The sequence below is a fragment of the Syngnathus typhle genome, linkage group LG2, assembly GCF_033458585.1.
Source record: "Syngnathus typhle isolate RoL2023-S1 ecotype Sweden linkage group LG2, RoL_Styp_1.0, whole genome shotgun sequence".
In the NCBI taxonomy this organism is placed as follows: Eukaryota; Metazoa; Chordata; class Actinopteri; order Syngnathiformes; family Syngnathidae; genus Syngnathus; species Syngnathus typhle.
The window spans coordinates 23,504,179-23,524,862 of NC_083739.1; the positions used below are offsets into that span (position 1 = coordinate 23,504,179).

Below are 20,684 nucleotides of genomic sequence, written 5' to 3' on the forward strand. Positions count from 1 at the left end.
TCCATGCGCACGGAGCGCGGTGGTGCGTTTACGGGCAGTTGGAGAAATCAACGCCAACAAAAAAAATTACATCCAGTCTAGTTAAGACCATACCAAAGACTATAAAAATGAGACCCATTGCCTCCCTGCGTGTGTGAAGATCATTGGGACTTAAAAAAAAATTAAAAAAAAAAAAAAATCATAAAAATTGGGTGCGTATTATACATGGGTACAAGCTTTTTTCCAGCATCAGCATGCCATTTTTAGGGGTGCGTACTATACATGGGGGCGCACTATACACGGAAAAAAACGGTATGACTACAATGCGGCCCGCGAAGAAAATGAGTTTGACATCCCTGCCCTATACAGTCCTCAGGCTCCCCAACAATAGCGATAGCAGTTTGCATTATTTTATTGCAATGATTTTCCTTATTCAAATTCGTTTCAAGACGACAGTTACAGTTAGACTTCACTTTGATGGTTAATGCAGTTATTGCAATTTTTTTTTATCACAGTAGATTGGTTTATTTACATTTCAAAAACCAGAAACCATTAATTTACAAATGTGATTGCACTTTAGTTTACATATTTAAATGTTCAGATATTCAGATGTGATAGACCGTTTTTGCATGATTTGAATTAGGCAAAATAACATGCTTTTTCTCTCGAATATATGGTTATGATCATTTGTTTCAGATGTACTGTAATTATTTTCTGTCTAAAAATTAAATTTGGTGTTCAGAAAGTGTTTTTTCAAACTTGAGTCTTGAAAAATATAAACTTATAATCAGGGTCGTCTTATATTCGGGCCAATACGGTACTTCTCTTTATATTATGCCTGCCCTTCCCACTGATCAGTGTCCAAGAAGTAGCTATCAGTTTCAAAACGGTTAGTGGCCCCTGCACTTGACCATAGTCTTGCTTCCAGAAACAAAACATGTTTAAGTCTCTGGGAGAATGGACCAAATTTGAATATGCAGGGCAAAAAAGTGTGCAGAAGCGCACCTTTTCTGACTTAAGCAAACGGGAGAATATGCCTCTTATTGTGTTTGTTAGGGTAGTGCTCACTCTAACTTATTTTGCAAGAACCACACAGGAGTCAGGCAAGTCATTTTAGACACCTGCAGGCGGAGAGTTCACTCGTCGCTGTGCTTACAGCGATGGTCGAATGAAGTCTGACTCAGGCCTTGTCAGGTGCTTATTTATTGAGAGAAACAGAGTGGGGTTGAAAGTGGGGGTGTGGGAACACACAGGTTAGGGTGGAGACGCTCCCCTGCTGATCAAAGCATAGCAGGGGGCCTTTTACGACTTTCTGTAAACAAAGCAACTTTGATTGCTTCCTCTGCGTCTAGTCCAGGGGTGGGCAAACTTTTTGACTCGCGGGCCGAACTGGGTTCTAAATTTGGACCGGAGGGCCGGACCAGGAGCAGATGGACGTAGGCGTTGTGTGAAGTCATATAAGCGACCTGTAAAGGTCATTGCATAAAAGATCTTGGCCTTTAGTAGGTAGTAAAGCATGGATATTCCAAACAATGTTTTTGAAAACAAATGCATTTATTAACAGCATTAAAAAAATAATAATTCACTAAAAAACTGCTATCAGTGATTCTCATAAAATACGACACTGTTATTATGAATAACAATCTCCATCACTTCAGTGCCTGCAGGTCAGATTAATGAAAGATGTTTATCTTATGAGATCACATCAAACGGCAAACATTCTGACCAAATATATCATCTTGAAGAATCGGTGAAAGCATACATCCAAATAAAGTAATCAAAACAGCAACACGGTGAGGGGTATCTGAAAATCAGAGCAGAGTTTTAACTCGCAAACACCTGGTAACAGAGGTGAGGAAACGGGAAACACCTCCTTAAAGTAAGCCTTAAGAACTTTACAGGTTAAGATTAGTCGCAAATAGGTGGTGCATCAATGTCCTTGAGCATCCTGCATTGTTTGAAAATGAGAATGGTCGCTAGTTTCAATCCCTGCTATGTGTACAAATCATATTCAAAATGCATTTTTTTACAATAAACTTGAGAGCCTCCCGTTCATTTTCAGTGGGAACAGTGTTGTTGGTCTCCCTTTTTTGCTAGTGCGTCATAGTCTGGAGTAAAATTTGTTGTGGCAATTCTTAGGCGAGATCCGAGGTGTTGGTCCGTTTACCTTGATCTGTGACGGGTTGATGTTGACGTTCATGTGGCTGAACGTCACGTCGCATACGTCGAGCCAAATTGGCCACTCTTTTTTAACATTCGGCACTCACTTCTTTTTTTCGGGCCACTCATTTTAATGGAAGGATTCCAGGGGAAGGTTTGTGGGTGGCTTTAGCGCAAAACTGCATCTGGAAGCTCAGCGCGCGAATTATAAGAATGCTGTCGTCAAAGCCCACGCTCTAAATTCGGGACTGATACGAATAGAGCGAGAGTGCGCCAAGTCCGTACTACTGAGTGCGTACACGCACTTGTGAGTGTGCACCGAGCTTTCTGACACGGCTTCTGGTAGTAAATGCGCAGGCGAGCGCTTCGCCATCTACTGGGAAAACGCAGTCATTGCAGGCAAAATGACAAAAAAAAAAAAAGTTTAATAATACAATTTGTTCAGGGTTGGCGGGCCGGATTAAACGGTCCCGTGGGCCGGATGTGGCCCGCGGGCCGTAGTTTGCCCACCCCTGGTCTAGTCAATCAGTTGAAAGGATCTTAGCACTTTGGTAAACTAATTTTGTCTAGACAGGACAAACTAATTAAATTATTACAGGTTGCATTCCAACATAATCATACGATGAAGATATTCTGCAAACCCTAACAGTGTTAGTAAGTGCCATGAAATCCCATTATCATCAATGAAATGGTTGTTTTCATCTTCATAAATGTCTTTAGAATGGCACCAAACTAAATTTCCAGAGTTATCACCTTGTCCAATGCAGATTTGTGATTAACTCGATACGACTTTCGTCCACAGTTTACTTTTCTTCAGCCTACTGTTTAGCCTTGTTTTTCAAATCTGTTTAGGTGTTTTTAATGTGTTTATGTGTCGAGTGTCTCATTTGGCTTTTCTGTATGTAAACTAGATTTTCTTTCTGTGACTACGGTGTCAACTCATTTATTTTGCTGTGCCTTTCCTAATTTAAAGACATGTTGCTTGAAGTTTTCTATCTCGATGCTTGGAGGCCTTCCTTATTCCAACTTGGATGCTTTCCTTTTACAACCACCCCATTTTGTTAGTACTGCACTTGGTTTGGATTTCATACACTTCTGACTGGGAACAACTAACATCTTTTGCTACATTCTGTGATGTTTTACCTTCTTGAATAAGTGTTATAATTCTCTTCTATGTTTCAAATGACATTTCATGTTGGATCCATGATTTATGTTAATCTATTAGGTGCAACTGTCACGACTTGTCCCCAGTCGTTTTATTAAGTGTCTACGTAAGTTGTCATAGTTTCAGTTTGCGTCTCTGTATACTCGCCCCCTCCTGTGTCTGCCCATCATCGGCGTGATCACCCTGACCTGCCTCTCGTTACCTGTCATGTATTTAAGTCCTGTCTGCCTCTCACCCCCCTGTCGGATTATTTCTCGTCTTTCTGTTTATGTCTCTGTCTTTCTGTTCTGTGTCTGTTAGCCAGCCCTGTCGGGCGGTCAGTCCCCTTGTTGTTTTGTTAGGAAGTAATGTTAGTTTGCCCGTTGTCCCTTCCAACTCCCTTTTCCCTCAATAAACCCTGGCTCCATTTCCATTTCATGACAGAAAATCAGATTAAAGGTACGAGCATGCTTATTTAACTGCTGACTAATAAGATTTAGTCTTTTTTTTTTTTTTATAGAATCAAATATTACAAGTGAATTCCACATCTCCCCCTTGTATTGGATCAAAAACTTTGTGACTTACTCCATTTGTGTGATTTCCCTTGTCCCCCAAAACTAACATTGTAATCATCGTCCTCCAGGTGTATTGATTACGGAATTCTTGCTAGATGTTGTGTACATACTAGTTTGATATTGGTACAGAGGCCGCTTGGTGTGGTTCCAATCAAAAGTTCCACTTTGTGTATGTGATTTATTTCTACTTAAGTCCCTCGTGGAGAATTTAAAAAATATTTCCCACACTATAGTTATTTCCTGTGTCAGAATAACACCATCTCCTTTTAAATGACTAGTGCCGCATGCGATTAACTCAAATGAAACTGATTTAAGATAATACTTCACATAACCAAAAGGTACTCGTGATTGAATGTTACGTCAGCAATGTTCTTAGAGCATAGAAAAGGACAAACACCACACCGATGCAACAGATGTGAGCACTGCCTGAGCAGTGAGAGCAATGAGCACTGAGCAATATCAGCGGATGGCATAAGAGTATTCTGGCTGGACCCTTCGAAAGTGCTATGTTCTTTCAAGAGAACATCTCATAGGAGCTGAGAGAATAAGATTGGCTGCTTTTGTAAGTGCTATGATAGTGCCAGAACTTCATAGCTTTTCTTTTATGACCTCACCCAAAGTCTTAAAACCAAGTCTATGGGCTCAGACTAATGTTTTTAAGAAATTATTAAAAAATTAAAGAAATTATTAAAATACTTTACACAACTTTTTTTTCTCAAAATAGTAATATTGTGATGGTATAATAAATACATATGACATTCTTTCATTCCATTCCTATACTTTTGTTGATCTGCTGGGAGGTACCACATTGCTGAAGGTTCTACTGCCTTATATGTTGTGACCGTTTTGACAAAAGTACAAGGTACCAAGCAAATATGTTAGTCGTCCAATAAAAGTACTATACAATGATATATTCATGGATGGTTAATTAAAAAAGACACTTTTCACAGAAAGGTATAGTTTTGGTTCAGCTTGAAATAATGACGGACTGACGATGACAGACGGGCGGCCAGCCACTGCCAAATGACAAATGAGCGTTTACAATGCAACCACTTTTCAGAATTTCTTCTTGATGTGTTTGTAAATATGCTGAAAAAGGCACTTGAGTGGTTTAGTATGGATGTGGGTTTTTTTCACAAACAAGGTATTTCTAATTTTTTTTCAAACATAATTTTTTACTGTAATGCACTTTATTTTAGAGTCAGCCTGTCCTCCATCAAGCATCTCCAGTTGGTCCAAAATGCTGCTGCTCGCCTCCCAAGTGGGGCTCGCAAGAGTGAGCTCATAACTCCTACTCTGGTGTCATTTGACTGGCTCCCTGTACGTATTTTTTAAGTTATTTTTAAGGCTCTGTTATTTGTTTTCATATCTTTAAATGGTCTCGTTCCTCTCTGAGCTATATCCATACACAACTGCTCAGTGCCTTAGGTCAGGGGACCAGACTCTATATAAAGGTAAATTTTTGTTTTGCTGTTGTGTAAAATATGTTGTTGAATTGCCTGATCTTTGTATTGTATTGTACATTTTGTCAAAAAGACCGAACACCACGCACGTGACAGATCTTTGCGGTGAAGAAGAATAGACAGTAACAACAGACCCAAAAGATCTTGCTGCCTTATTCATTCAAAACCTCTATCCATCCATCCATCTTCTGTACCACTTGTCCCCACGGGGGTCGCGGGCGTGCTGGAGCCTATCCCAGCAGTCATAGATCAGTAGGCGGAGGACACCCTGAACTGGTTGCCAGCCAATCGCAAGGCACACAGAAACGAACAACCATCCACACTCGCACTTACACCTAGGGGCAATTTGGAGTGCTCAATCAGCCTACCATGCATGTTTTTTGAGCTGTGTGAGGAAACCAGAGGGCCCGGAGAAAACCCACGCGGACACGGGGAGAACATGCAAACTCCACACAGGGAGGGCCGGAGGTGGAATCAAACCCGCACCCTCCGTACTGTGAGGCGGACGTGCCAGCCAGTGCGCCACCGAGCCGCCCCATTCAGAAAACAATTATTTATTATTATGGATTGATGGATGTGTACTGGAACAAGCTTGTTCTGAAATGTTTTTTTTACATTTTGAAATCAGTAAAGCTGAGAACCCCGACAAACTTGCCAAAAGAAGTTTAACAGTCTCAAGCCAAACTATAGGAGGATTGTTGGGCATGAGGCCAGCAACCCAACCCCATCAAACGTCAACCGCTATAGAAACAGCAAGAATAAATCCAAGAAATCAGTGCAGGAATGAAGGAAATGCAGATTTATAAAGAGACTGACACAAACCAGAAATAGCCCTCAGTTCCCGATTCCTGCTCCAATTGTCTGAGCTAAAACAACAATAATTTGGACCCGGAATGTAAGAACACGATCAAACTGGAAAATCGGCCCAACTTTGTAGATAATTCACAATACCAGTTGACAGTCCTGGGGATCAGTGAGTTTAGAATCTAAGCCTTAGATGGACAGGAAGTGGGGAAATAAGTGCAGAAGGACAAGCACTGGTTTTCTCTGGAAATGAGGATCAGCATATACAAGGAGTGGGCATAACGCCAAGCAAAAAAGCCAGCCCAGGATTGATAAGATGGAAATCCTGTCAATGAAAGAATAGCAAGGCTACCATCCAAGCAGATAAAAGTCACAATTGTGCAAATCAATGCACCAACTGACTGAAGATTCAGATGAAGATGATAAAGACAAATTCTATGGAAAATTACAAGAAACGGTACATGACTATCAAGCCATGATCTACTCTTCCTCATTGGTGACATGAATACTCTAATTAACAAAGATAGAAGAGGTAGAGTTCACAATTTGTCCATTTGGCTCGGCAGCAAAAACCAATGACAATGGTAAGAGAGTAATTCAGTTTTGTGGTGCACACAATTGGAAATACCTTTTTCAAGCACCAAGAAATACACAAAAAGACCTGGCGATCTCCAGATGGAAGAACTCTGTATGAAATCAACTCCATGTGCATTTCCAAGAAATGGCAGTCATCACTGCAACATGTCAAAGCCTGCAGAGGAACAGACATTTACACTGATTACTACCTGGTCTGTGTAAAACTAAAATCGAAACTGAAGAAATTGCCGAAGAAGCAACCGTCAAGACTATCAGCTTGAAAAGCTGAAGAACCCCAAGACTTCCACAGAATTCAAGATCAAATTACAAACAGATTTGAACTGCTTCGACAGAGTGAAGACATTGAAGTAATCTGGCAAACTTTCAGTGAAGCAATAAAAGAGTCTGCCGAAGAGACCATTGGCAAAAGAAGAGCAAAATTCAAAGAAAGGTGGAATACTGAAGAAACCTGGGCGATGATCAATCAAAGGAAAGCTGCAAGAGATGAAAGTGACCAAGGCATAAATATAGAACAGAGGTAAAGAACAACTGACAAATACCAAGCACTGGATAAACATGTAAAAATAAACAGCAAGAAAGACAAGAAGCAGTGGTGTGAGCATAATGGTCATGAAGCACAGGAAGCAGCAAATAAGAATACAAGGACACTTTATAAAATTGTGAAAAGAGCTATCTGGCTCCAAGAACTCCAACACAAACAGTGCCCTGATCAAGAACAAACAGGGAAAGACATTAACATTTGAAGAAAAGCAAAATGCCAGATGGATTGAACACTTCTCAGAAACATTGAATCAGCAAGACCCGCACAAGCCTTAAAAAGTGGGTCTCGGTCTGTTTCTTTAATCCGCCCCAGGATTCGTTTGCCTGTATTCACACCTGCACAAAAAGTCCAGACCAGCGTTACAATCGAACTCTGGTCCGTTTAAAGTGGACCACACAATCAGGTCTGAGTACACCTTGTCATGTCTCGTCCCCAGTTTTGTTATGTGTGTAGATTGTCATCGTCTCTGTGTGTCTGTGTGCTCGCCCCTCCCTTCCTGTATGCCCATGATTAGTGTAATCATACTCACCTGCCTCTTGTTACCTGTGTTGTATTTAAGTTCTGTTTGTGTGCCACTCGCTGTCGGAGCATTGCATGCATTTGCTGCTGTCATGGCAATGCCACCCTGTATGTTTTGGCTCACGTCTCACGTCTCACGTCTCACGTCTCACGTCTCACGTCTCACGTCTCACGTCTCACGTCTCACGTCTCACGTCTCACGTCTCACGTCTCACGTCTCACGTCTCACGTCTCACGTCTCACGTCTCACGTCTCACGTCTCACGTCTCACGTCTCACGGTTCGGTTCCTGTTGTTGATTTTGTCAGTAAGTTATGTCAGTATCTTTTGAGTTCGTCAATAAACCCTGGTCCAAGCTGCACTTGGTCGCCCTGCTCCATTTCCACCATCTGCCCGTGACACATCTTTAGACTTCAAAATAAACCCCTGCTACACACACTCTAAACAAGGCTTAATTAAGCAGGAGAAAATTGATTTGGTAACCCCCGCCACAAACTGTCGCACGGCTCAAGCGTCTTTAAAATGCAACGTGTTTATGGAGTCGATGTAAACTTATGTCGCGCGACGGGCATCCCCACTCTCCCCTTCTTGTCAAAGGGCAACGGATAAGGTATCATGCTATGAGAGCGTTCAGAAATTTTAGGAGGAGTTGTAGTGCTCTCAATGGCGTTGGAACACGAATTACTCTTAATGAAATTGTTTTTTAATTTATTGTTTTAGTAATTTATTTGGGCTTTGTACCCTTTGCAATTTTATGTCTCAAATTTAAGCGTTTTCTGGTTCTTGGAGCAAACAAGTTAAGAAATAATACATTCACTAAAAACAAAAAGTTAAAGAAAATATGTTACTTCAAATGTTTTGTACATTGTTTGTACATCCTTAGATTCCTGTCTCAGTGTGGCACCTACAGCAGATTGTTTGTGTTTGCACATTGTGGACCATAGTCATGTTTCTGTTTCAATTTGTTAAAGAAAACGACAATTCAAGCAATTTTCTCTTGTATTTGAGATTACAGGGTGATTGCATCACCTGGCTACAAATTCCTGTGGAAAATGAACTTTCACAACACTGCCGTCAAGGAACATCAAAATGGATAGATGCAAGTTGATTTTATATCTACTAAACACAGAAATAAAACAATCCCACGCTGTATATTCATGAATGTTTGTGCAACAAGCACAACAGTAAAGCGGCATCATTGCTCAATGCAATCTACAAGATGGCGGATATTCTGACGCATAATCTACCAATTGCGACGTATTACATAGATACCTATGGTGACGACCGCGAAGTGGCACAAACTGGCACAAAAAGCACCTCACGCGAGAATACCAAAACTACGCGATATTTGGAACCAGTTAGCGATTTATGTCTCGCTTATCTTGTTGCTAGGCTTCACAACTAGACGTTTATTGCTTTTTGTCGATACCACTGTTCGACGAGGGAGTTATATTGCAAACACAGAGAAAATGTAAGTGTTGTGTTTACTTTATAGGTGACATTGCTTACGGCAATCAGTCTTTGTGCACATTGCGGGTCAAGTAGATAATAAGGCTGCACATGATCAGCCGCATTTGTGTATTCATAATAAACACACGTGTCTTTCGGGACAAAATGAAGAAGCACAAAATAGTCCATGCATAACTCAACAAATTGAACGGTCCAACAAAGTTTTGTTTCGTCGTCGATTTGTTCTAAATGTAGTGCCTTCACCTTAGCTATCAAGCTAACGTCATTCTATCAAATTTAAAGAATCGTGCTCACGAGCGGAAGTGTTAAGTGTCAGGACTGGCTCGTAACGTTAAACAACAATGTCTGACAGTAGAACGATGGTTTATTTCGCCGTAACAGGTGTTGTGCTTGATTTGGTTCCCCCGTGAGATTTTGTTCCCCCTGCCGCGGGAGCGCGCACACCTTATTTGGAAAGCGAAAACCGATGTCGTACGGCGTCGTACGGCGTCAGCACTACGTTGTTTTCAATAAAAACATGAAGAACTCACGTTTGCGTCAGTCAATTTTGATTTTTATAAAGGATTATTCTCATTTGATGTCTTTAAATTCATCCGCGTTCTGCCATTGAAGCGGGGTGCGTTCAAAGACCAGTCGTACAGACGGAATACTCATTAATTGACCAAAAAGCAACAATATAATTACGTGAGCTCTTTGCATAAACCTCGATGCAAAGAAACTCCTCTTTTTGGGTACAGGCTACAAGGAGTATATATTACAAAGGAGACTTTTTTCCGTGTATAATGCGCCCCCATGTATAATACGCACCCTAAAAATGGCATGTTGATGCTGGAAAAAAGCCTGTACCCATGTATACGTAATACGCACCCATTTTTTTTTTTTTTTAAGTCCCAATGATCGTCACACACGCAGGGAGGCAATGGGTCCCATTTTTATAGTCTTTGGTATGGTCTTAACTAGGCTGGATGTAAGTTTTTTTGTTGCCGTTGATTTCTCCGACTGCCCATAAAGGCACCACCGCAATCAGTAAAAACACCCTTGGAAACCAAAACTTGCCCCTCGTCCTGACTCGGAGCCGCAACAAATGTTTCGGATTTGTGTAGGGTACATTGTGACAGCAAACGAGCAGGTGATCGAGCAAGCGTCTGATACGAGAGCATTGCGGTCGTATGGAGCGTGTTTGAAGTGAACAGCAGAGACGAAAGGAACAAGGCAAAGTGTTGTGAAATAAAATATTACCTGTAATAGGCATTTTGTTATTTGCTGATTGTATTAAACTATCACGTTCATTGTCAGTCAAGAAGAGAAGAGGACTATCGGATCCATAGTGCACATGCGCAGTGATACTGCCTCGGTATGACGTCCGGTCCGCGATGGAGATTAAAAAACAAACAATATTTGACAATAACACACCATCAAGGATTGCACCATCGCATCAAACGATGTGTCGTCAATTATGAATTTTACTGACTAAGTGTGTTGGGCAGGATGGCTGAATGCGATGCGCGATTGACAAACAAGAAGAAAGGTGATTTCAAGTTTTATTTCGAGGGAGATTTGTCATGTCTCGTCCCCAGTTTTGCTATGTGTCTAGGTTGCCATAGTTTCTGTTTGCGTCGCCCCTCCCTTCCTGTGTCACCTCAATCTATTCTTTATTTTCTTTTATAATTTTTTTTAAATCCGGATATCATACAGAGGCCGCCATTACAGATGCGCTTTCTTCTCTGCTGTTCACTTCAAACACAATGCTCTCGTATCAGACGCTTGCTAGATCACCTGCTCGTTTGCTGTCACAATGTACCCTACACAAATCCGAAACATTTCTTCGCTATTGAGTATGCTAGCGCATGCGCAGTGATACTGACCGGCAGAATAACATCCGGTTGTTCCCAAAGATGATATTTTTTCTGAAATAATTATACGTTCACGGACTTAAGTAGGAGTCAAAATTTGGGTGCGTATTATACATGGGTACAGGCTTTTTTCCAGCATCAACATGCCATTTTTAGGGTGCGTATTACACATGGGGGCGCATTATACATGGAAAAAAACGGTAGTAATTGCAGGCAAAATGACCCCCCAAAAAATAATACACAATTTATTCAGGTTTGGCGGGCCAGATTAAACGGCCCCGTGGGCCGGATGTTGCCCGCGGGCCGTAGTTTGCCATGTCTGCCTTAGACAGATCTGGGAGGACATTTTTTAATTTTTTTTAATTTTTAATTTTTATTTTTTGAACATTAAAGAAATACAAGAAAAAAGTAAAAATACAGAAAATGATAACTCCATAGTACAATAAAACATAAAAAGAAAGGAAAAAAAAGAGATATTGCATTATAATTTTCCCTTTATCGACATCTAATAATAATAATAATTCATTATATTTGTATAGCGCTTTTCAAGAACCCAAAGACGCTTACAGGGAACAATGCAAAGACATACAGGGGGGGGGGGGGGAGGAGGAAACAATCGGATAAACTTAAGAGGAGGAAAGCAGTTATGGGTAGGGGAGGTCATAAGCTTGGGAGAAGAGGTATGTTTTTAGACGGGACTTAAATATGGGAAGTGTGGGTGAGTCACAGACAGACTGGGGGAGAGAGTTCCAGAGTCGGGGTGATGTGCAGGAGAAGGCTCTGTCACCGAAGGATTTGAGTTTGGATTTTGGGACTGTCAAACGTGAAGTATTGGAGGATCGGAGGGGACGGTTGAGGCAGTAGGGGACAAGGAGGTCGGATAGGTAAGTGGGAGCCAGGTGGTGAAGGGCTTTGAAGGTGAGGAGGAGTATCTTGAAGATGATACGCTCCTTCATAGGGAGCCAGTGAAGAGAGTGGAGAACAGGAGTGATGTGTTCACGGGACCGGGTGTGGGTAAGGAGGCGGGCAGCAGAGTTTTGGACTAGTTGAAGTCTATGGAGTGAGTGAGCAGTGATTCCAGTGAGAAGGGAGTTGCAGTAGTCAAGCCGGGATGAGATGAAGGCGTGGATGAGAGATTCAGCGGCAGGGAGAGAAAGGCAGTGCCGGATTTTAGCGATGCGTCGGAGGTGGAAGTAGGAGGTCTTGACAACTGAGCTAACATGAGGTTGAAAGGACAGTGTGGGGTCAAAAATAATGCCAAGATTGCGTGCCAGAGGGGAAGGAGTGATGTTTGAGGAGTCAATGGTGAGTGTGATGGATCCAGTTTTATTAAGGGAGGATTTAGTGCCTATGAGGAGGAGCTCTGTTTTGTCACTGTTGAGTTTGAGAAAGTTGTGGGTCAGCCATGCTTTTATTGTAGAGATGCAGGTTTCAAAATGAGTGAGGGAAGGGTTACGGGTTGGTGTCGTACGTATATAGATCTGGGTGTCATCAGCGTAGCAGTGGAAGTCCAGATTGAGTTTGCGGATGACAGTACCAAGGGGAAAGAGGTAGCAGATGAATAGGAGGGGGCCAAGAACTGAGCCTTGGGGGACCCCTTGTGTAACTGGGGAGAGGATGGATGTGTGACCGGAGAGAGAGATGAAATGGTTTCTGTTGGTGAGGTAGGAGGTGAGCCAGTCGAGTGCAGTGCCCTCAACACCTAGTTGGCGCAGCCTTTGGAGGAGGATGGAATGGTTCACAGTGTCAAAGGCTGCGCTAAGGTCAAGTAGTAGTAGGATGTTGAGGGCACCAGAGTCTGCAGAAATGAGGAGATCGTTGGTGACTTTAACTAGAGCTGTTTCAGTGCTGTGAAGTGGGCGGAATCCGGACTGGAAGGGTTCATAGAGGTTGTTGGACTGGAGATGGGTGTGGAGTTGGGCGGAGACAATGCGTTCAAGGGTTTTGGAAAGGAATGAAAGGTTGGAGATGGGACGGTAGTTGGAGAGGTTGAGTGGGTCCAAGGTGGGCTTTTTGAGAATGGGGGTGATGGCTGCAAGTTTATAGACAGCGGGAAAGTGACCAAGGGATAAAGACTGATTAAAAAGGGTGGTGAGGTGGGGGAGGAGGACAGGGAGGCAGGCCTTAGTTAAGGTCGTTGGAAGAGGGTCAAGAGAGCAGGTGGTTGTCTTGGATGAGGTAATGATGTCTAGGATAGTGGAGGAGTCAACAAGGGAGAAGGCAGTGAGAGAGGGAAAGGGCGGGCGGTCAGGAAGTGGGGGCAGGAGGGCAGGGGAGGAGGAGTTATTGATGATGTCGGTCAGAGAACTGTTGATTTGGGCGATTTTGTTGTTGAAGTTGACAAGGAAGGAGTTACAGAGGGCGGGTGAGGAGGGTGGCTTGGTGACCGGTGGCTGGAGCAATTTGTTGATGGTGGAGAAGAGTATGCGGGGGTTTCGGTTGGTGTTATTAATGAGAGATGAGAAGTAAGCAGATTTGGCAGCAAGAAGAGCGTCACGGTAGGAGGAGATGTGTTGTTCAAAGGTTTCGGCATGGACGGTGAGGCGGGTTTTTTTGTAGAGGCGTTCCAGTTGACGGCCAGTTTGTTTCATGGTGCGGAGTTCCGGTGTGTACCAAGGGGCAGAGTTAGTGAATGTAACAGAGGAAGTTTTCCAGGGGGCTAGGGAATCAAGGGAGTCAGAAAGGATGTTGTTGAGCGTGGTGGCAAGGTCATCAGGGGAGGAAGAAGTGGGGTCGGAGGGAAGAGCAGAGGATAAGAGCTGGCAAAGCGTGATTGGGTTTACAGTCTTGATGTTGCGGTAGGAGATGGTGCGCTTTGTGGATTTATGAGGCGAGGGTAGAGGGGCGGAGAAGAGGATGCAGAGATGATCTGACAGTGGAAAGGTGAGAGGACGGGGGCTGGATGTGAGTGGAAAGGAGGAGCATACTATATCCAGGGTGTGCCCTTTGGTGTGGGTGGGGAAGGTGATGTGCTGGGTGAGATGAAAGCATTCCAGAACGGAGATGAAGTCAGATGTCAGTGGAGCAGTTGGCTGGTCGATGTGGATGTTGAAATCACCGATTAGTAGGAGGCGGTAGGAGACTGAGGATACGATGGTGAGAAGTTCAGAGAGTTCAGAGAGAAAAGACGGATGTGACTTGGGGGGGCGGTAGATAAAACGGCAGTAGTAGAGTTGGGGAGGGAAAAAGCGAGATATTCAAAGGATGAAATAGATGGGAGGTTGAGGTCCAATCCAGTGATTGATAGGGACCGCTTATGGAAAACAGCGATACCACCTCCTCGCCCAGAGAGGCGGGGTTTGGCGATGTAGCTGTAGTTAGACGGAGTGGCTTGGTTGAGAGAAAAATAGTCCAGAGGCTGTTGCCATGTTTCACAGAGAAGGAGCAGATCCAAATTATTGTCCAATATTAGTTCGAAAATAACTAGTGATTTGTTGGAGAGGGAGCGACAGTTCAGCAGTGCAAGGGAGATGGATGAAGGAGCGGGGGTGGGGGAGCGGAGATTGTTGAAGTTCACAGTACGGAAGGTGGGGGTGACGGGGGGGCGAGAGTTAGTCCAGAAAGAGGGGATGGGTGAGCCATCAGGGAAATGTCGTTTAAAAGATAGTCCGGAGCTACGGTGGATGTAGCGGCCTTGCTGGCAGCTGAGGCAGCAGCAGCAGGGAGACGGTGATTATTGTTGAAATGATGAAGATCAGCAGCAGTGTAGACAAATGGACGAGAAGTTAGTGGAATGGAAGGCCGGAGAAGCAGAAGTGATAGTTCATGCAGGAGATGAGACGTGAAAGCAGCAGGGAATAATCCAGATAAAATGGTAGAAATGGCTAGTAGCTGGTTAACTAGAAGTTTGTAGGCAGTGAAATGCATGGAAGCAGCAGTGGACCGAGTCGTGATGTTGGTGGAGTGGGTGGTGGTGTTGGTCAATCCCGACTGTACCCGTGCAAACGGCACGCCCCAGTGTGTCATGGCGGCCCACAGCCGAGCCACGACCGGCGAGCTCGCAGCGAGCGGGTGCTCCCCCCGAGGACGCCGGCCAAGTGGCCAGCAAGTTGGGTTGGAGCCGCTTGCCGAGCCAAGAGCAAGCAGTTACAGGCTCAGAGCCGGGAGGTAGTAGGGTCCGGTGGTGGGTTGGCTAGCTGGCTAGCGTAGCTCGTAGTCAGAGGGAGCGGGATCGAAGAAGTGCGAGCAGAGCTCCAAAGATACGCGGTGGGCAGGAGAAAAGGCGAGAAAATAAAAGAAAACAAGAAACGAGCACACTTAAAACGGGAAAACACAAAACAGACGGGGGACAAACAAATAGCGGACACGGTTTTCGGGGTAGAAGCGGCAGTCAACAGTCCAGACGCCAGCGTTGCTCTAACCCGGAAGACAAGAAAAAGGGGTGTGGAGGTGGGACACAGTGCTCACAAGACACCATTCGTCGTCTCATTAGGAGCATGCCGTGACGTTGTCAAGCATGCATACAAGCTCTGGGGGGGGCCACACAAGATATTGAGAAGAATTTTGAGTTGCAGAAATTGAATTTAGGCAAAATGGACGAGCCTGCCACATCATTTTTTCACTTTGATTTTTGGGGTGTCTATATACTGAGCCCTCTGTAGGCTGGAAACTTTTATTTCCATCAAAAGATATGGCATCCTTTTGTTCCTGAGACATTAAACTGTCCATATCAGTGTAGATATCCAACTTTTTTTTTTCCCACCATTGAAATCTAATGTGTTCAAAGTGTTCCTTTAATTTTTTTGAGGTATGTGTATGTATATACACGTATGTATATACACGTATGTATATACACACGTATGTATATACACACGTATGTACAGTGCCTTGCGAAAGTATTCGGCCCCCTTGAACCTTTCAACATTTTGCCACATTTCAGGCTTCAAACATAGATATAAAATTGTATTTTTTTGTCAAGAATCAACAACAAGTGGAACACAATCGTGAAGTGGAACGAAATTGATTGGATAATTTAAACTTTTTTAACAAATAAAAAACTGAAAAGTGGGGCGTGCAATATTATTCGGCCCCTTTACTTTCAGTGCAGCAAACTCACTCCAGAAGTTCAGTGAGGATCTTTGAATGATCCAATGTTGTCCTAAATGACTGATGATGATAAATAGAATGCCCCTGTGTGTAATCAAGTCTCCGTATCAATGCACCTGCTCTTTGATAGTCTCAGGGTTCTGTTTAAAGCGCAGAGAGAACCATCAAGACAAAGGAACACACCAGGCGGGTCCGAGATACTGTTGTGGAGAAGTTTAAAGCCGGATTTGGATACAAAAAGATTTCCCAAGCTTTAAACATCTCAAGGAGCACTGTGCAAGCAATTATATTGAAATGGAAGGAGTATCAGACCACTGCAAATCTACCAAGACCCGGCCGTCCCTCCAAACTTTCATCTCAAACAAGGAGAAGACTGATCAGAGATGCAGCCAAGAGGCCCATGATCACTCTGGATGAACTGCAGATAACTACAGCTGAGGTGGGAGAGTCTGTCCATAGGACAACAATCAGTCGTGCGCTGCACAAATCTGGCCTTTATGGAAGAGTGGCAAGACGAAAGCCATTTGTCAAAGATATCCATAAAAAGTCTCGTTTAAAGTTTGCCACAAGCCACCTGGGAGACACACCAAACATGTGGAAGAAGGTGCTCTGGTCAGATGAAACCAAAATCGAACTTTTTGGCCACAATGCAAAACAATATGTTTGGCGTAAAAGCAACACAGCTCATCACCCAGAACACACCATCCCCACTGTCAAACATGGTGGTGGCAGCGTCATGGTTTGGGCCTGCTTTTCCTCAGCAGGGACAGGGAAGATGGCTAAAATTGATGGGAAGATGGATGGAGCCAAATATAGGACCATTCTTGGAGAAAACCTGTTGGAGTCTGCAAAAGACCTGAAACTGGGATGGAGATTTATCTTCCAACAGGACAATGATCCAAAACATAATGCCAAATCTACAATGGAATGGTTCACAAATTTTACGTATCTAGGTGTTAGAATGGCCAAGTCAAAGTCCAGACCTGTCGAGAATCTGTGGAAAGAGCTGAAGACTGCTGTTCACAAATGCTCTCCATCCAACCTCACTGAGCTCGAGCTGTTTTGCAAGGAAGAATGGGCAAGAATTCCAGTCTCTCAATGTGAAAAACTCATAGAGACATACCCCAAGCGACTTGCAGCTGTAATTGCAGGAAAAGCTGGCGCTACAAAGTATTAGCGCAAGGAGGCCGAATAATATTGCACGCCCCACTTTTCAGTTTTTTATTTGTTAAAAAAGTTTAAATTACCCAATAAATTTCGTTCCACTTCACGATTGTGTCCCACTTGTTGATTTCTGACAAAAAATTAAAATTTTATAGCTTTATGTTTGAAGCCTGAAATGTGGCGAAATGTTGAAAGGTTCAAGGGGGCCGAATACTTTCGCAAGGCACTGTATATGTATATACAGGACTGTCTCACATGGTAATGTCCAGACGCACAAATTTGGGACAAAATCATTTAATCACGTCTCCATGCTGATTTACTGATGTAACAGCTCTTTTTAGTGAAACATTTGATGAGCAAACAACCGAGACAAGTTTTTTTTTTTCCAGCCAACGATGAATTCACGACTCTAAAAACAAACAAAACAAAATTTCTCCCCCATCAAATAGTTCTATTCTATTTTGTTCTGTACAGTATGAATTTGTTAGTGATGTTCATCTGTTGAATAGGTCCACTTGTAGCGCAAAATTGATAACCTACTTTTGTTTTTGCCAAAATCACTGACAATATTGCAATATCAAAAAAAGAGGAAGTGCTTTGGTCATAGTGCTTTAGACACTGGCATTGGTAAATGTATTATTGTCCCAATTGATCATAGCAAGAGAAATACTTGTATGTGGTTAAATTAGTTTGGTTAGTTGTGGTTGATACTAAAAAGCAATGCACATGCAATGACTTATTAATGTTTGTGTGTGTGGCTGGGGGGGCGGATAATACAGGCAGCCTGCAACAGCCAGATGGTACGACCGACGGGACTCTGTCTTTATAGAGTTCTGCGTGGAAGACAGTAAAGACGTGCATGTGCGTTTTAACAAGACTATACTTGATTTCAGGTGAGTCTTTTCTACTTTCTGCCAAGTGTTGATTTTATTTTATTATAGTAATTTATTGTCATTCTAACGCAGCTGTGCCAGTGGAACAAATAACATCAAACATCAGAATACTGTGGAACTTTTTGGGGAGATTGAGCCAAAAGTGAGCGTGTCACATTTATGTAGTGTGCGGATCTTGGGCCATGTACTAAATGTGTTGCAGAATTCCAAGCTTGTGTCTTTGTCATTATACAGGACTCTAAACACAGACGCACTGACCGGTCTGTGATGTGTTGTTTACGAAAAGCTGAGACGGGCAAGGCCTGGCCTCGACTGACCAAAGATAAGACAAGGGTAATGCTGGGAAACTTTAAGTTGTTCTCTAAGTCAGTTCAACCTCTGGAGTCCGATGCAATTTGCTCTCACTGGTTCCAATGAGAGTCTGATTCTAGTTGAAGGTATTTTGACTACCGTAATTTTCGGACTATAAGTCGCAGTTTTTTTTCCTCGTTTGGGTGGGGGGGGCGACTTATACTCAGGAGCGGCGTATATATGTTTTTTTTCACCAATTTTTACTTGCTCATTAACACATCACTTACTTACAAGTATAGTTGACCACTTCAAATGTTATTTTTAGTATAGTTGATCACTTCACATGCTTTGATATCTTTATCTTGAACATATTCAAAACATGAAAAATAGAGAGAAAAAATCATGTCCTCTGTCACCAGGATGACATAAAGGATGAGAAATTTGATCGATGGATTTAATGATTTGGAGTGACACAAATGGTTTGATAATGTTGTTCATGTGATAGTTATTTAAACTACCGTTTTTTTCCGTGTGTAGTGCGCCCCCACGTATAATACGCACCCTAAAAATGGCATGCTGATGCTGGAAAAAAGCTTGTACCCATGTATAATACGCACCCAATTTTTATGAATTTTAAATTTTTTTTATTTATTTATTTTTTTTTTTTTTTAAGTCCCAATGATCGTCACACACGCAGGGAGGCAATGGGTCCCATTTTTATAGTCTTTGGTATGGTCTTAACTAGGCTGGATGTAATTTTTTTTTGTTGGCGTTGATTTCTCCGACTGCCCGTAAACGCACCACCGCGCTCCGTGCGCGCACGGGAAAGAGGCGGCTCTGTATGGGAGAGACGTTGAAGAGGAATAAAAACACCCTTGGAAACCAAAACTTGCCCCTCGTCGTGACTCGGAGCCGCAACAAATGTTTCGGATTTGTGTAGGGTACATTGTGACAGACAGCAAACGAGCAGGTGATCGAGCAAGCGTCTGATACGAGAGCATTGCGGTCGCATGGAGCGTGTTTGAAGTGATGTCAAACGCTGCGTGTTCGCTTATCTTCCGGGGGGGTGTTAATGGGACGTTAAACGCTTTGTGTGCCGGGCTCCATCTAGTGTGGAAACTGAGAAGCTGAGCTCAAGCTTCTTGTGCGGGCCATATTCAATTATGTTTTCAGAATTTGCTGCGGGCCAATAAAAACTGGACCGTTAGTTTGGACACCCCTAATTTAGAGCAAAGAACTGTGTAGTCTGCCTGATGCCATTGCCTTTGGTCTTTTCTGTTCCACATGTAGAGTTATGTAGCTTGTTAAGTCAACCATAATATCGGATCGGTATCGGGTATCGACCGATACGCAAAGTCACGGCATCGGTATCGGTATCGAAACTGAAAAAGTCGGATCGGTGCATCTCTAGTGATAGTTATTTGAAATATAGTTTATATATCGTTGTATCGGCCTGTGGAATAATTTGAACTGCGGCGCGGCACACGGCATTGTTGACAAAAAACGATCGATGGATTTAATGAATTGGAGTGACACAGATGGTTTTATAAACGTGTTATTTATGTAATAGTTTTTTTTAAATAACTGAATGTTACGTCAGGCCCCTTCTCAGCTCCTCGTTTGTGTTTGTCACGTTAGCATACCGTATCGTTTAGCCTGTTGTTGTTCGTTCATGTCTGTTCTTGGTGTTGGATTTTGTCGAATAAATTGCCCCCCAAAATGCGACTTATACTCCAGAGCGACTTATATATGTTTTTCTTTCGCAGTTTTGGGCATTTTATGGCTGGTGCGACTTATACTTCGGTGCGACTTATAGTCCGAAAATTACGGTATTCTTCTTTACAAAACACCTCCAGTTCAGGGTAATTAATGTGGCCAGTTGCAAGTTGTTCTCCTCCTTGCATCTTCTCTGCAGAGTGGTAACATGGGAGCCTCAAAACAACTGACAAATGACCTGAAAACAAAGATTGTTCAAGGTCATGGTTTAGGGGAAGGATACAAAAAGCTAGCTCAGAGATTTCAGCTGTCAGTTTGCACTGTGAGGAACATCCATCCATCCATCCATCCATCCATCCATCCATCCATCCATCCATCCATCCATCCATCCATCCATCCATCCATCCATCCATCCATCCATCCATCCATCCATCCATCCATCCATCCATCCACCCATCCACCCATCCACC

General features: G+C 43.1%; 1 protein-coding gene across 1 annotated transcript in view; it reads left to right on the forward strand.

Moving 5' to 3' along the window:
• Positions 1-9,092: 9,092 nt before the first annotated feature.
• Positions 9,093-20,684, forward strand: part of ptges3a (prostaglandin E synthase 3a (cytosolic)) — a 36,784-nt gene continuing 25,192 nt past the window's right edge. The window contains exons 1-4 of the mRNA XM_061272728.1: positions 9,093-9,252; positions 18,094-18,207; positions 18,280-18,349; positions 18,442-18,540. Coding sequence (XP_061128712.1) covers positions 9,251-9,252; positions 18,094-18,207; positions 18,280-18,349; positions 18,442-18,540 — 285 coding nt within the window. The 5' untranslated portion in view covers positions 9,093-9,250. The remainder of the gene's footprint in view (positions 9,253-18,093; positions 18,208-18,279; positions 18,350-18,441; positions 18,541-20,684) is intronic.